The sequence below is a fragment of the Polyodon spathula genome, chromosome 13, assembly GCF_017654505.1.
Source record: "Polyodon spathula isolate WHYD16114869_AA chromosome 13, ASM1765450v1, whole genome shotgun sequence".
Classification (NCBI taxonomy): Eukaryota; Metazoa; Chordata; class Actinopteri; order Acipenseriformes; family Polyodontidae; genus Polyodon; species Polyodon spathula.
Genome location: NC_054546.1, coordinates 34,009,847 through 34,022,796, shown reverse-complemented (window position 1 = coordinate 34,022,796; position 12,950 = coordinate 34,009,847). Strand labels below are relative to the sequence as shown.

The window sequence follows — 12,950 nt, the reverse complement described above, 5'->3', positions numbered from 1 at the left end:
TGTTCACGGGCTGTTTTTAAGCACTTTTCTCTGTGATTCCTGTAATAACTGTTAATATCAATTTGGTCATGTTTGGGTTACAGCTAGGGATAAGTTAATATCAGCAATACAGGAAGTCTGTTTTCTCACAGAATAACACGTGTCATTAAAACGTATATCTAAACAAACATATCGCTTTTAATTTGACTAGTATTGTTTTAATATATCTGTGGAAACACATGCATCATGCATGAGGCGCTCATACGTGTGCTTTGACCACCTTGTGGCAGCACACAGAGCTGCAGGGTAGGATTCAAGCCCACCTTCATGAAAGAGCAAAACGTCTGATTGGTTTACTGTAAAGTCTGTCGTTTCTCTAAAACACTTCCTGGATGAGATTATGGCTGCAACAGCAAAGAGCCGGGCAAATACCTTAAAACTATTCTATGGAAACGGTCCAATATTACCACTGTCAATTAAACAATGAGCGAATAGAGACCAAGGCTGGATTGGTAATGATAACGTATTTTATTGTTAATCGAGTATAGGTTTTAAATGAAAAATAAGTCAGCAACTTAATTATAAACGTTCCCTATTACATTAAAAATGAAGCGAATCAGAGACCAAAATTGTGGACGCGTATTATAACGTATTTTATTGTTAATCGAGTATAGGTTTTATATATGGCATATAACAATTTTCTTGTATATATATATATATATATATATATATATATATATATATATATATATATATATATATATACATATATACATATACAGTACAATACAATTTTTAAGACGTTTATATCATGTTCTGTACTTTGTTTAAATGGGCTTTAACATGCGTTGTTCGTTTTTTCTCTGGAACAAAATGCTCCGAATTTAGAAAATACAGTAACTGGAACAGCAACTAGGGACGTTGTAAATTTGAGGGTGAACTTGAGCACCACAACCTGCATCTGTTTACAATGCATTGTTTATGTTCAACAAAGTGAATCCTGGGAGTTCTATCTGAGACCGATAATATAATCGATACAAAATAAATAAATAAAAAATCGCCCACTGTATCATGTTTTTTTTTTTCTGCGCACAACAAACTTGGTGTTAAGCAATTCGTTTGAATAAACAGCACCGCTCCTTTCTGCTGACATTGTCATTATCCTGTTCGGTGATGTACTGACTAATAATGCGGATAATCCAATTGTCTGCTGTTTGTACTTCGACAGTATAGCACTTTTAGTTTAAAATGCATGTGTAACTGTGAACATGATTTGCAAAGAGTGAAATAAATATAAACAAGCACACTTCATTCCTGCTGAATCCTGTGGGATATACTTTTGATCGTCGAGGAAGCCTCTGAATCTAACGAAACGTTTGTCTAGCATCTCCAGTCTGACTTTGGGGGAATTACTCCTTAGTTTTGCATAAGCTTGGCAATTTAGCGAAGTCTTTTTGCTGCCACATTTAATAGTGTTGTATGTGCAGATCTAGTATATGTTTATGACTAGCATCAATGTGCTAAAATTGTTTTAATAGAAGTGCTATTAGATATATATATATATATATATATATATATAGAGAGAGAGAGAGAGAGAGAGAGAGAGAGAGAGACATTTAAAAAATATGTTTTTACATACCGTACATATATTTTTTGATCAATATTTTGCAATTTGATGCCAGTATTATTTTCTGTATCTGCCAGGAGTCTTTTGGCTGATTGCAATGGAGGGGGCCAAACAAACCAGAGTTTCTCGTCCGCACAGAATCAGCGAGTCATCCAAGGTTGGTTTCATTTTTAAATACGGGGGCAAGAAAATATATCCACAGATATGAGTGAACCTCCTAAAGCCAGTAAGCAATGCACCCCAGGGCACGGTTTTAAAGTATTGCAGCGTGAAAGAATACAGGCAGGGCAGACAAACCTGCAACCAAAAACTCTGCAATTCAGCATCTTAACTGTAACAAGTGACAGGAACCTCGTCTCTGCTCCAGGGCTCAGAATCTCTTCGTTCACACAATGGTGCCAGTTACATACATGAGACATATGTGAGATTACAATTACAAAAATCATGAAACAGTTTTCAGAAAGAATATTGGAAAAGTGCCTTCACAAAAATGTAATATTTAAGCAGTAAGGCATTGCGAAGCGCCACTAGGCTTGTTGTTAGGCACAGTCACTTCCAACACACCCAGTGTCTTACTGCGATTAGAAAATGGCCTGTTCTAGAAGAAAGCTTAAGATTAGTGATTAAGCTGAAGAGATCCAACCTGTGTACACAATATCTGTACACAATATTTTCATGGTTTCACTGAAAAACAAAAGGTTTTGATTGCCAATTTACAGTTTTTGTAAGTTAAGGTATTTTTAATGCCCCTTGTTATACTGCCACTCTGACCATAGCGCCAATGTGGTACCTAACCCGTTGTTGGCAGGGTAACAAGGGAGTACTGTAGCTGATTCAGTTCAATGTTTCAGCACCAACAACATGGCTTGGAACCCATCTCATTCCCTCACCACTCTCTGTAAAAAATAATCCCAACCCTTTGTTTTACATCTGTCTCCACTCAATTTCCAACTGTGTTCTTTAGACCTGGTTTCAGTCAAAACATTGGTTTACTTTGTCAACGTCTTTTAGGGATTTTAAAAACTTCAGTCAAATTTGTTCTCAGTTAAATAGATGAATTCCCGTCAACCTATCTTGGCGTTCAAGTTCTTCTCAGCTGACTATGCAGGCTGAATATCCCTTTTGTTTTTAATCGGCATGTTACAGACATTTCATGCAGGGACCTGATGTAATATCATTTACAATTATGTTGCCTCAGTGACATCAGACTGTGGAGTCCCATTAACTGTCGGAGAGATTTTATGTAAATATTAAGCTAAATAAACATTGGTGCACTGTTAAAACTTCTCGCAGTAATAAAAGGGTTTCTGATAATTGACCTAATATTTGGAATTCTTTAATGCTACTTACATATGTCATCATTATTATCTAAATACATTGATAAATAAATGAGTCGTTCTATTGCAGGTGTACAGATTGCCCGAGCACCCAAGCACGGTGCTGCAAGGGCTGAACGAGCAGCGCCAGAAGGGGCTGTTCTGTGACATTGTCCTGGTGGCGGATGAGCAGCGTGTACCGGCCCACCGCAACCTTCTCGCTGTCTACAGCGACTACTTCAACTCCATGTTTACCATTGGCATGCGAGAGGCTCGCCAACTGGAGGTTGAGCTGGTGGGGGCCTCTTACATTGGCCTCAAAGCTGTCATTGACTTTCTGTACAGCAGCGAGCTCCCGCTGGACGGGGGCAACATTGACTATGTGCTGGAGACGGCCCATCTGTTGCAGGTGTGGCAGGTGGTGGACTTCTGCTGCGAGTACCTGGAGAACGAGGTGAGCGAAGAGAACTACCTGTACCTGCAGGAGCTGGCTTTCATCTACAGCCTGGACAGGCTCGACTCGTACATTGACAGCTTCATCCTCTCTAACTTCGGCACCCTGTCCTTCACCCCGGACTTCCTGCAAAATCTCAGGATGCAGAAACTCTGCTCTTACCTGGCCAGCAACCATGTGCAGCACGATTGTGAACACAACCTGCTGCAGGCCGCTCTGCAGTGGCTCACCCAAAACCCTGAGAGGGAATCGGACGCCCGCCTAGTCCTGGCCAATATCCACTTCCCACTCATCTCCATGAGTGACCTCCAACACAGGGTCAAGCCGACAGTGTGCTCCCTGCTCCCAAAGGAGGCCAACTGTGAGGCTCTGATTGAGGAGGCCCTGGGTTACCACAGCCAGCTCATGGCACAGCCAGTCCTGCAGAACAAACGCTCAACACTGCGTGCTGATGCCGATCAGCTCCTGTTCGTTGGCGGGGAAGTGTCAGAGCGCGGGGAGGAGCTGAGCGATGATGTTTGCTTCCTGGACCCTGCCGAAGGCCGCTGGGTGTCTGAGACTGAGATCCCTGCCCGCCGGAGTCACCACTGCGTCACTGTGATGGGAGGGTTCATCTTCGTGGCAGGGGGAAGCTCATCCCGGGACAATGGAGGGGATGCTGCCTCTAACGTACTCTACCGGTATGATCCCAGGTGCAACGAGTGGATAAAGGTAACTGTAGTTCTCTCTAGAAAAGCACAAACTCACCAGGTTTGGTGCAAGTAGTTTATTTTCCCCTGCAGGGGATGAAACCCTGGCGATGGAGATATATTAGAGACAGCTCTATGTATGTCACACTTTTTGTGCATATAGGGGGATGTCTATCTGTCGGTATGTCAGAGTCTGGTATCCGCCCATCGGTATTTTCAAATCTGGAGAGCTGCTTAATAAATTGCGATTACCATAAACATTTCATTTTAATTTTATGCTATTCTGTATATAATGTTATCAACTTTAACATCATACTGATTGGTCTAATTTTTAATTTACAGCCATAGACGGGATATATGTTACGTACAGTGCAATTCTTATATTTGACAAATAAAGCGTAGATGTGCAGATTTAACTCAAACTTCACAGGCTTCTTACCTGTCTCCAAAGCCGCAATGTCATTTTTGTAGTGAGGGGCCTAGAATTGATTGTAAGTGTGGTTTCATCAGTACATTATACAACCTCATCATAAAACCCTTGATTTATACGCTGCATTTTGTACTATAGAATCAAGAATTCTATTTGCCTTTTGAATTGCTTCCCCCTAAGGTCTTTCTCTTTTGTGGCAGGTCTAAATGCAGTCAGTCTGCATACTCCTGCAGGTTATGACACACTCAATAACTTGTTCTAAAGAAGGTCCTTAGCAATTGGGCAAGCGGTTTTATAGTTGAATGCAAAACTTGTAGGTATCCCAAGTGTGATGTGTACATGCAGACTTATGCACATACCTATGCCTGCCTCTGTTGTACAGTATGTGTCCCCAGCAGAGGATTAGGGAGAAGCCATTTACTGTAGGAGCTGTGGCCAAATGCATGCACGTGAACATACTTATTATTTATTCGATGTTCTACAACAGTGTGTCTATTTTTAACTCTGCTTTTGTGTGGTATTGGTTCTCAACTCTGTTGACGCAGTGCAACTACAACAGATGTTGTTTGCTGAAGTCCTGTGTGTTTTCCCAGGGCACTCCTATGAACCAGCGGCGCGTGGATTTCTACCTAGGCACTATTGCAGACCGGCTGATTGCTGTGGGTGGACGAAATGACAGTGGAGCGCTGTCCTCTGTGGAGGTCTACAGCCCGCAAACAGACACCTGGTCCTACGTGGCAGGACTTCCACGGTAGTGCTTAAATAACTCCATAAACCACCTGATAACTTACCACACTAAATTAATACAAATTAATTCCTGCTTGCTGTTAACATTTACAGTTGAAAAGCTCTTACACTAACGCTCTCTGTTTTTCCCCCGAATCACAGATTTACCTACGGTCATGCAGGCACGACCTCTAAAGAGTTTATCTACATCTCTGGGGGCCACGACTACCAGATTGGCCCTTACAGACGGAACATGCTTTGTTACAATTACCGCACAGATGTCTGGGAGGAGAAACACCCCATGATCAAGGGTCGGGGCTGGCACAGCATGTGCACCCTGCAAGAACACATCTACGCCATTGGAGGCAGTGATGACCATGTGGAGACCATGGAGCGCTTTGACATCTTGAGTGTGGAGCGCTTCAGCCCCCAGTTTAACCAGTGGACACGAGTGGCTCCCCTGTTCCAGGCCACCAGTGAGTCCGGGGTTGCTGTTTTGGGTGGTAAAATTTACATCCTCGGCGGCTACAGCTGGGAGAATACTGTTTTCTCCAAAATGGTGCAGGTCTACGATTTAGAGACGAAGAAATGGACAAAGGGAGTGGACCTGCCTAAATGCATTGCAGGGGTGTCTGCATGCATCTGCAAGGTCAAACCCAGGAGCCCGGAGAAGAAGATAAAGATGAAAGGGCATCAGGTCAATGGAAGAGGATCCATTCAGCTTGCAAAAGAGAGAAGACTTTAACAAAGAAAATGCTTTCTTAATATGTGAACAAAAAAAACGTATCTTAAGCGTCAGGCTTACTTTTCAAGCTGTTTCAACTCCAGGTAAACAGTATTATGAGTGTAGGTGCTTAATATTAAAGAGGTAAAATTGTAACAGGCACAATTTTTAGTTCCTTATAAACTGGACAGCATTGAATATACAGTATTGAAGCAGCCGTGTGCATTATGTAGTGCTTTCTAATACAAAAAAATAGACGATTGATCTGAAACTGTAAAATAGCGGACATAATTATCTGCACCTGCATTACAAAAAATAACACAAAAAAACTTTTTAAATGTAAAATATGTACAGAGTAAAATTGAAACAAATTGAGAAAATTCTTGGGAATAAAACTAGTAAAAACCTCAAGTTGCAATGTTTAAAAGCTGGAAATATTATAAATAAAGTACGAGAACTAGAAACCATATTAGCAGCTGAACTTGGCCACCCCTAACCACATAGAAAAATTCACAAATAGTGAGTTTAGGTTGTTAGGAGGGACTGACAGGATAGAAGAGGGTATGTAGGTACGTATGACAGAATTTATTTTGACTTTCAAAAGGCTTTTGACATGAAAGACTCGTAAAGCACAAATCGGTAGAAATCCAGGGCAGTACAAGCACATGTCTTCATACAAAGGAACCAGAGAGAATCTTGTTGGACCGTGTATTGTACCCCATGTGATTACATCATGCAAAAAATATAAAAATTAAAAAGCCTCATTATATAAATAATTGACATTCAGTTGAGGAATAGCAAATAACATCAGTAACGTTTCTTCAGTGTGTTTTTGATTTATTTATTTGTCAGAGGGATGTCACAGCTTTATACGGAAACAAACTGGTAACACTAAGGTTAATTTGAGCAGTTTATACTCTGCCTGGATTTTATGAGAGTATTTTACAGCACTGTCTTAGATTGCAATCCAGGCTGTTGCCAAGTGCTGTAAAATGATCAACTCCCAACGTGTCTTATCCCAGTGTGGTGTATGTTGGTCAGTGCTGTATTTTATGATTCCACTAAGCCCCTAAGCCAATAGAGATCTAGAATATCCAGATGTTTTACCCGATGAACAAAACTGACAAAGACTCAAAGACATTTCACTTTGGGAGGTGTTAGGATTTTGTGCAACAGGGCTGACGCAGGAAACATTTGTTTAGCAGTACAGTACTTCAATATTAGTAAATATTAAACGGTTGAGGTATTTAGCTATACCTGCAAAAAAAATGGCTACCTGATTAACACAAATTAGATTTTGTTTTTGTTGCTATAGTGTCAAACCAAGTTCTAAAAAGTAAGCATAAAAATGTCAAAGAATCAAACAAAACTAACTCCGCCCAAAAACATTCCATTTATGCAGATAGCACAATGCATTGTTAATGCTTGCAAATAACTATTTGTGTCTGTTGTCTGTGTGTGAGTTGTTGATAATTGCATCCAAGGGTTTTTATTTATTTATTTATTAAATAAAAACATAGTTGGAAAATCATTAATAGATGACGTGTCGTCGCCTTGCTTAAATTATGACTTTTTGACTTTCATATGGGCTAAGCTGCAGTTATAGTACTTATCTATATATTATAAAACTATAATTGCTGCCATGTATAAATTATATGTGTGACAGTGGTATAACATAAATGTGAAGTTGATACACCAATAAAAAGAATGTATGAACATTGTGTTATTATTGGCATGACGAATGCAACAATGTAAACAGTAGATAATATATTTCATTGTACACTATTACATAATATCCCCAATAAATACAATAATAAAAACATCAGGTACACATGCAGCATCATGTATCTTTTGCCAACAAGTGACAATATATCATGAAACATAATGTACTTTGCCTTATAATGCAGTATATATTGTTCTTTGTTAAAGGAAAACTTACACCAAGCAACTGAAGGGAGATTTAAAATTTGTAAAGTATGTTTGAGATGTTTGTTTCTTGTTTTGTGACACTAACAGTGTTTACTGATTTTGTTTTATTTTCTACTGATTTTAAAATTCAGAACTATTACCATGGAGACATAACCCCCAATGAATGGAAAATAGAATGTACAGACAGAAGGAACTTCAACAATAATTACATTTAGTTCATTGTGATGTTTTTCCAGTGCACCTTGGTGTATGGAAGCAATCTGTCTGTCTAACCGTCTGTCTGGATACACGATTCTCAAAATATATACTGTATCTAGAGAACCACATATCCAGTTATGAACAAAGAAGAGTTCGGGAAACTAACTGATGTTAAAATACCGAAAGGAGTCGACAGAGTAAACCTGTCACTGTTTTAGTTGGTTTATTCAATTAAAATGTCTTCTGAGTAAGAGCCAGTCTAATGCACAGAAATGTGTTCACAGAAAAATAAAATAAATGATTAGTAGATGAGGCTGGCTGTTAGATGTATAAAAATACACTTTAATTCATCTAGCGAACATTACAAATACCTATGGTAACCCATTAGAACTGAAAAGCACCATACCGCAATACATAAATAACAACATACAATAAAAATAAAAAAAAATAATGAAACACTGCTTGGATAATTGCAATGTGAACCACTCACAATGATTGCAAACATAATGAAATATAAGGAAATTTAAAAAACAATTCTAAAAAGTAAATGAAATTTGGAATGACATGCCTTTAAGAGGATCAGAATCTGGGGGATATCAAGGTGCCCAGCAGTCTATCCTTCCATATGAGTTATGATGCAGATCTTAAATATATCTACAGAAGTGTTTTCATTTGGTTTGTAAATATTGCAGCAAGAAAACGTGGTTTGTACAGTTTAGTTTTTAGAGTAATGTGCGTTTATATGGATCAGCACAGGTTTCTTACATTTTGTATGTTTTTTTTTATATATATGCTATTACGTGGCTAAATGTCACTGACATATTTGTTAAAACATCGAAAAATCTCTATTTTATTGATACAAGTATTTATATCATATAATATATATATATATATATATATATATATATATATATATATATATAATATTATTATTTGGAATTTGGGAGAAATGTTGTCAGTAGTTTATATAGAATAAAACAAAAATGTTCATTTTACCCAAACACATACCTATAAATAGTAAAACCAGAGAAACTGATAATTTTGCAGTGGTCTCTTAATTTTTTCCAGAGCTATATATATATATATATATATATATATATATATATATATATATATATATATATATATATATATATGTGTTATATATCTATGGGTAAAATGACTTGTTCAGTGGGGGGGGGGGGGTTGTACACTGTCCCATCGCCGTGTTATGACTGCAGTCCGGTCTATGCAGGAAGAAAAAACAAAGGGAAAATGCTGTGGTGCGAAAGGCGAGGTGTGCGGCGTTTTTATTTTTAAATACAAAAAATAAATAAAAGATTTTAACAAAAAACCCAGTGCTCACAGAACAAAATAAATATTAAACAAATACAAATCTCGAACAAAATACAGGTCAGGCTGGGCAGTCGCTTTCACTGACCCTGTACTTAGTTTGGATTTTAAATCGCTCGCTCTCCTTTGAACACTTACCCAGAGCAGCGAGAACTGCAGGGTTTTACATTAGTGACCGAAGTATTAACTATCAATTATCTAATAATCAATCGGTCACATTCTGCACGGGTTTGTAATATGGTGGGGCTTCCCATCCACGCTGCAAAACAATACAAGACATACCTTTCTTCGCCGTCACATTTAATAAAACAATAAAAACAACATGGCTACAATAAACACAAAATACTAATCTGCACTGGGAGGGAGGGGTATCCCGTTTTAAAATAAACAAATAAATGTACAGGGCTCCTCGCCCTGCTTACAGAACATCACTGTGTTTTAGCTGGACGTGGCTAGATTGAATCGACAGTACCAATCTGCATGACAGAAAGTGGATACACACCAGGGTTTATTTAATTATTATTATTATTATTTTTTATTTGTTTTCTGTAGACCTTACAGTTCTATAATTGAAATAATTGATATCATTGTGAGAAGCAAATACTAATTGATGCAGCTAGACAGTGAGAGAAAGTAGCATGTAAGGTTTGGATGACCACATTAGTTTTACTGTTAAGAAACAAGCCTGTGGTAATTTATTTATTTAGATAAGTGAGTGCAGTTTTGTATAAAATGAAACTTTGCGCCTTTTTTTTTTTCAAAATAACCTACTTTAGTAAGTTATATAATTTTTTTTTAAACGTTTATTTCTGTTCTCTACTTCATGTAAAGCTGTAATTAGCATTGTTAAACCATCTCTATTTCTTATTTACATCATGGATATCTTGCAAATGGGCTAAAACATTTTTCCTAGCTATACATTCGATATATATATATATATAATATATATATATATATATATATATATAATATATAATATATGTGTGTGTGTGTGTGTGTGTGTGTGTGTGTGTGTGTGTGTGTGTATATGGCTTATTGTGTTTGCAGAGTAATGATTGGAAATTAAATTGGCTATCAATAGATATAAAATAATCCTGTTTGTGTTTTTGTATTACTTGAAAAAGGAAAGTGAAAGTAAAATACACGCACACACTAGCGCTCATTAGAAGACGGAGGAACAAGAGTTCATTATTTACTTGTGTGTGTTTCTCCATGTTTTAATGTTAGAAATGTGACTCTTTCAACACAAACTTTGAGTTCAATACATTCGCTTTTTAGCTGGTCGTGTGCATACGCATTCTGGCAAACGGCATCACATATTCCCATCAGGCATTCTTTTAAAAAATGTCAATCTGTGAAGGAGCGTCCTGCTTTTGCAAGAGCTAGCAACTTTGAAACTTGCTATCATAGCAGATTCAGATTCCTTGTGTTTACTTAAAAAACTAAACAAAAAAACAAACACAAAAACACCTTGCTGGCCTAATAGCTGCATTCTGAGGTTTTCCTTTTTTTTTTTTTTTTTTTTTTTTTTTTTTTTAGCTCCAAGCAAGTCTTTGTATTTTGTATGTTTTACATTATTTTTATATTATGACTACCTTTCAGATTATATTGTATTCTGTACATTCTGGCGCTAAACAGGCTCCAGATGTTGAATACTAGTGTTATAGTTGTGGGAATTTGCAGATCACTTATTTCAATTTTAATGTATTTATTTTCCTTATCCAAGATTATATTAAATATGTTTGTGAAACAGCATAATCTACTGAACATCCTTAAATCTCTCAACATATTCTTCCCAGAGAACTACCCCCAGTATGCTCAACAGTGAATAAAAGCACCCTTATATTACATACAAAGTATATTACACGTTTTGTGCCGAAATACAGTATCTAGCGTTGAATAAAGTTTCACATTCATTACTACAGAGTACAATCCTTCCATTCATTCAAATCTAGCTACTGAATGAGTGCAGTGGCATGCTTCCAAAATGTGCTGTGTTGCTAAGCAGACGCAGAGCTTGATGTAAAAGGGAAACATTCCTGATTCAGCTGTTTTGATTTTGGCTTAAAACTTACTTTTTCCCCCCCAATGTGTTTTAGAACTAAATGCTTCATGAATGTAGATGTCGCCATTTTCTGAGACTGTTGGGAAATTTGTCCTTGCTCACCCGAACAAAACAGACGAGTTTTAAATAAATAAATAAGGAATTCATCATATGATGTCATATCTACAAGATGTCCTCTTCAGTTCACATCCTTTATTGTGGCTGGAGAACGCACAACGTTTCACAACTTTTGGTAACACGTTGACATCATATCTTTAAGAAATGCAAATTATTTAATTTGGTTCCTATCTTTTTTTGTTTTTCAGGCAAGAAGAGATACGAAAAAATGAAGACTTTGCTTTCAACAATTTCGTAAGCTGGTTCTGAGAATGATTCGGGATGAAAGTTTTTGCAAGCAGTACATTGAGGTAAGAGCAACTGCTCTGGAAATTACCAAGAACAGACCTCCTTTGAAGGCAGGCAGGTGGGTGTATGTACAATTATCTAAAGACCTTCCTTGGCACAAGTTATTGAATGTTATTATTATCGGGGTGTGTGGCCAATTTTTGTCTGTACTACTGTGTATGTCAAACATTTTACAACACAGAAAATATACCATTATAGTCAACACCCAGTGCTCAATCCATGTTACCGGGACTGCGAAAAAAACTACACTTTTTAATTTTTTTATTGCTTTCAAAAGAACAATATACTCTTATATAAATCACACCAGGTTTGCAATATCTTCTGAGTTGACTGAGAAACACTTAGTTTCAGACACATAGCATGTGTGTATTTGAAACAAATTTAAGTACTGTGTGACAGGGCCCTCCTCGTGTCACGCGTGTGGGTAGCCACTGTTCAAGCACACAGAGAGACAGACCTGGTGTTGATGTTGAAACGCCGGCACAGGTGTGCAGGTTTTATTAACACACAGAAAACGAAAGTAAAATAAAGGTGGTCATGTGACGTTACCAGCGATGGTAACGTACAGAGGACTAATACACCAAACTGTGCAAAATAGAACACAATACCCCAGACTAGAAGTCAAAGGTGCCGTGAAAAAGGCAGGCCTTGCAGCAGCCCCGATCACAGCGATCGCCATGCTTTTATACTGACGCTCCGTTGAGACACGCCCACCTGCCTGCTGGAACAGCTGATTGCTTTCAGCTGCTGCTCCACACAGACGGGTAATTGTACCCGGCGGAGCGCCACAGCAGCTAAACAATTAATTAAATCAACATGTTAACAATTAACCCAAAAACATTTCACCACGTGCAGGGCTTACGCCTTGCCACATACTGATAAAAACGAAATAATTCCAGTTACAAATTCACTCAAATGTTTGTGTATGTATATATATATATATATATATATATATATATATATATATATATATATATATATATATATATATATATATATATATATATTCTTCAGCCCAGTGTGCGCGTTAGATGTTCTCTTCTATTTAAGCCCGGGCAAATAATTAGATGTGCAGG

At 37.7% G+C, this 12,950-nt stretch overlaps 1 protein-coding gene across 1 annotated transcript; it reads left to right on the top strand.

The window, feature by feature from the left end:
* Positions 1 to 372: 372 nt before the first annotated feature.
* Positions 373 to 7,741, top strand: klhl36 (kelch-like family member 36). Its single transcript, XM_041267499.1, has 5 exons — positions 373 to 491; positions 1,684 to 1,763; positions 3,014 to 4,087; positions 5,089 to 5,246; positions 5,384 to 7,741. The coding sequence occupies exons 2-5, from the start codon at positions 1,704 to 1,706 to the stop codon at positions 5,964 to 5,966; spliced, it is 1,875 nt and encodes a 624-aa protein (XP_041123433.1). The 5' UTR covers positions 373 to 491; positions 1,684 to 1,703; the 3' UTR covers positions 5,967 to 7,741.
* Positions 7,742 to 12,950: the final 5,209 nt, after the last annotated feature.

Excerpts from the sequence above, each read along its gene's own strand:
- klhl36 (XM_041267499.1), top strand. The coding sequence starts at position 1,704 with ATGGAGGGGGCCAAACAAACCAGAGTTTCTCGTCCGCACAGAATCAGC. Across the intron at positions 1,764-3,013 it reads GAATCAGCGAGTCATCCAAG|GTGTACAGATTGCCCGAGCA; the intron begins GTTGGTTTCATT and ends GTTCTATTGCAG. Across the intron at positions 4,088-5,088 it reads GGTGCAACGAGTGGATAAAG|GGCACTCCTATGAACCAGCG; the intron begins GTAACTGTAGTT and ends GTGTTTTCCCAG.